The sequence below is a fragment of the Rhamphochromis longiceps genome, linkage group LG14, assembly GCF_057381845.1.
Source record: "Rhamphochromis longiceps isolate RC_006_pf linkage group LG14, R_longiceps_female_GT1.1, whole genome shotgun sequence".
NCBI classification, from domain to species: domain Eukaryota; kingdom Metazoa; phylum Chordata; class Actinopteri; order Cichliformes; family Cichlidae; genus Rhamphochromis; species Rhamphochromis longiceps.
Window position 1 is genome coordinate 16,926,992 of NC_140570.1, and position 4,053 is coordinate 16,931,044.

The 4,053-nt window shown below is 42.1% G+C and overlaps 1 protein-coding gene across 1 annotated transcript in view; it reads left to right on the forward strand.

Moving 5' to 3' along the window:
- The window catches only part of brwd1 (bromodomain and WD repeat domain containing 1), a 28,410-nt gene extending 25,758 nt beyond the window's left edge, over positions 1-2,652 (forward strand). Inside the window, exon 44 of the mRNA XM_085380984.1 lies at positions 23-2,652. Coding sequence (XP_085237110.1) covers positions 23-1,461 — 1,439 coding nt within the window. The 3' untranslated portion in view covers positions 1,462-2,652. The remainder of the gene's footprint in view (positions 1-22) is intronic.
- The last annotated feature ends 1,401 nt before the right edge of the window (positions 2,653-4,053 follow it).

Genomic DNA, 4,053 nt, shown 5'->3' on the forward strand with positions numbered 1-4,053 from the left:
ATGTTTTATTCCTTCCTGACAGGTACTTTGTCCCGTGTGAATGGACACAGTGCAAAACATCACACGCCTAAGAGCAACTCTGAGCAGGAGGAAACTTCCGGAGAGAGCTCTGGAGAAGCGGAGGAGGAGGAACAGCAGCCACCTCGGTCTCAGAAACCGTCAAGGAGCACGGCAGCTGCCCCAGTGAGAAAAAGTAGGAGTACAAGCGAGGAGGAAGAGGAGACGAAAGACATCCGCCCCCTCAGCACACGACACAAACCTCCCGTAAGCTCAGACGAAGAGGACAAACGGCCACACCAAAATGGAAGAAATGTGGAGGAAGCAGTTCACAAAGACCCGAAGAAAAAAAGCAAAGTTTCTCCGTCAAAAAGCCAAGACAAACAAAAATCTGCCTCAGCTCATAAACTGGATGGTGCGGAATCAGATGAACTCTGTGATTCTCCAAAGAGATCCAGCCCACGCAAGAAAAGGCTGAAAAAAGGTGACGAGCAGGATGCGGAAAGCAAACGCTCCAGCGATGAGTCCGACTTTGAAACGAGGACGAAAAGGCTGACGAGGAACAGGAGCATATGCAAACGGCCTCGCGGCGACTCCTCGGCTTCGCAGAGCTCGGAGCAAGAGTACAAACCCAAGAGGAAGTCAAGGAGGAAACGCTCTACTGGCTCCTCGGACCAGGAGTCGGATAATTCGGAAAATGCGCCGAAAAGGCGGCTGAGCCTCCGAGCCCTGCCGAAAAAGAAATACATCAGTGACAACTCATTCTCTGAGGAAGACTCTGCTTCTGCGAAGCCGGGCAGGCAGAGAACTGGCAACAGAACAGCGAGAGAATCTAGAGAAGACGGTTATAACACAAGAGTGTCTAACAGGACTTCCCCGAGTGAAACCAGGAATTGTGTGTCTTCCAAGAGAAAATGTATTTACACCTCAGACTCTGATGACTCGGATGAGGACAGAGAGAAAGAGCCAGTATCCAAGAGCAACAAAAACAGCAAGTCAGGCCCCTCAAAGTGCGCCAAAAAGGACGCCAAGCGTGGTAACGGCAATGAGCAGGACACCTCTTCCCACTCTGATTCTAGTGAGGAGGAAGAGGAGAAGGAAGAGGAGGACGAGGAACATCTTGGCCGTTCGACAAGGGGAAAGGAAAGCGCGAGGCAGCCCAAACACAAACGAAAAGAAAGCTACAGCAGCAGCAAACACAGCTCGGACTCAGAAAGCGAGCAGTTGTCTTCAGCCTCTGAAAACTCTTTTGCCAGCTCAGGGTCCCACAGCAGTCCAAAGAGATGCCGCACACGGTCGGGGATCGGCGAAAGGACTGCCAGTCGCCAGCTTAGGCAGCGCCGCCAAAGGTCCGCCTCGGAAGAGAAGGACAGCGACGAGTCGTACAGCAAACCGCGGAGGAAGACGCGGGTGAACACCCGAAACCGTGGGAAACGGACGGTTAAGTACAACGACAGCGAATGAAGGACATAGCTGCTGGAGGTTACAGGCTTTAGAGGGAAGACGAAGCCGGACGTTAACTGGAGAGCTTAAGACACTTGATTGGCCACCTTACGGTAGTAGCACTGGAGTCCTCGAGAGAAAAATGCTGTGAATCTTTCATTCAGGGATATTTATATTTTCTATGAAAAAAGATTAAAGGAAAATTTAAAAAAACAACAAAAAACATGTTTATAGATGTAATACAAACTCAAGCATTTGAACTGCTGGTTTTCACAAGGATGAAGAGCAAAACATCACTTCCCATACTGCGTGTGGTGATTTTTGCCAGCAAAAGGTTTGGCAGAGGCTATTCTGGGGAATCTTGTCAGCTTGGGTGCTAATCTAATATACCTCTGTTTAATCAAGCATACTGCTGGCTTGCACTAAGATACACTGTAATGAGGTATTTCATACACTAGTTTTGCATTAGAAACTCAGGGGTCAACTAAGTTTACTGTAGTCTCAGACATGCAGTTTTTTGTTTTTGTTTTTTTGGTTTATTTTGTTTCTTTTGAGCTAAGGTAAGGACAAGAAGCAATTCCAGGTTGGCAGATGTCCAAGCACATTTACTGGGACAAAAACTAATCCAAGTTTAGACTTTTTGACTACAGCACTCCTTTGTAAATCCATATACTTAATGCTTGACTGTATTGTGAGTTGATATGAGCCAAATGAACTTCTTTTCCCCTTACATTTCTTCTTTTTTTGTTTCTATTAGGTTTGTGTTGTATTCTAGTGAATAGGTGTAAATATGTGATTAAGAAATTGCCTGAACTTCTTGGTGATCGTTCAGTGGCAAAGAGTTTATTTAAATTTGAGCTATTTCCTTTTTTTCTTTTTTCTTTTTATACACATTAACTGCATTGTCTTGCCATATGTCACAATTTGGTACTTTTTTCTTCTTTTTTTTTTGCCAAGTACAAGTAACCAAAAGTACTTAATGCAAATTAATGTGATTTCTCATATTGGGAAGACTTTTTATTGTTGTTCTGTGTTACCTTCTTTCAGTATTAAAGTCTTTTTTTTTTTCGGAGTTGACTTAAAACATTTTTTTTGCCAGTCATGATTTTGTTTTTGTTTATGGGGAGGTTTCTGAATACAGTCGCTTTATGACATTTTGCTTAATGTTTTTTCGTACTACACCTTTAATAAACAGATTTCACAGGAAGACTATTAATGCAATTTGTTCATGGAGTACAATGAATGACTTATTCTTCCTCTTAATAAAGGCATCATTTCAAGGTGTAATCTGTCTTGGACTGGGTCTTACCCGTTGATTTCATTAAGACGCTCCATCTCTTTGCACTTCCTGTGCAAACAGATGAACTTCTAGGAGTAGTTCAGGCTGTTTAAAGAACATTTAAAGCTGCTCTTTGGATGTTGGCTGCCTTTCGTTTTGATGATCCCACACTGCTTCAGTAAATTTGGTATCTGGACTCTGGGAGGCCAATGGTAGGTTTGCTTTCACATCGTTGGCTGCGTGTTCGGGAGCATGAATCATGCATGTCAACGTTCATAAGCCCGAAGATTTCCAGCACCACTGGCTGAAATGCAACCCCAAACCTTGACAGACTTCCTCCCCAAATTTAAATTTTAGATTTATTACTCCACAAAATCCTGCTGCCACTAATTTTCAGTCCAGTTCTTGGTAATTTGGCTTCCCTCAGCCTTTTCTCTCTGCTTATCCTCTACTTCAGTCTTTACACAATACATACCATGCTGAGATACGCCAAGTTCTCAGCTAACTGCTCTTGGGGAATCACAATATTGGTGTAGAAATACTATTTTTATGGCTGTCAAACTGTGTTATCTTTGACATTTTTCACAAGACAATTATGTTTTTGTGTCATGCTGCTAGTGAAAAGTGCGTATATCAGGGATGTCAAACTCATTTTACACTGATGGCCACTGTGACCTCACATAGAGTGGACCAATGAAAGTTCACTTTCTGTCAGCGTGGAGAAGTTTAACCACACATTTAATCCCTGAGATATCGTAATAAAAGAAAGTCCAGTTTCAACAGTATGACAGTACAACAGTACATAAATGCTGCTTCAGTAAATGAAAGAAATCTCTCAGCACGACTCTTTGGACTTAAATAGTAAGAAATAAATGTGTAAAAATAACAGAAAAAATTCTAGCAGCCCAATGAATGGACTGTCCTGTAAATATATAAAAAAAGATTTTGTTAATTCACAGAAAAACTTTTAAAAAAATGAGTAAGATTTAAACTCTAGACCTGTGAGCCAAGACATACCCTCCTAACCGCCACGCAACCGTGCTGCCTTATTTGTATTGTTTATAAGAATATGGGTGAGTGGGTGAAAAAAGATGGAATAATAAATAAAAAAAAACAAATCTTTTGTTTTTATTTTATTTTGAAGAGACTCAAAACCCCCTGTGACACCCCTCAATTCTCAATCGTACTGCGCAGTCGCGTGAGTATGACGACATCGCGAACTAATTTTCGGTAGCTCATCGCACTTTCGCCAAAAATGAAATGAAATTTCAGATAACGAAATTTTAGATAACGACATTTTGTTTAAATGCAGTTAATTTGAACTTATAAAAACA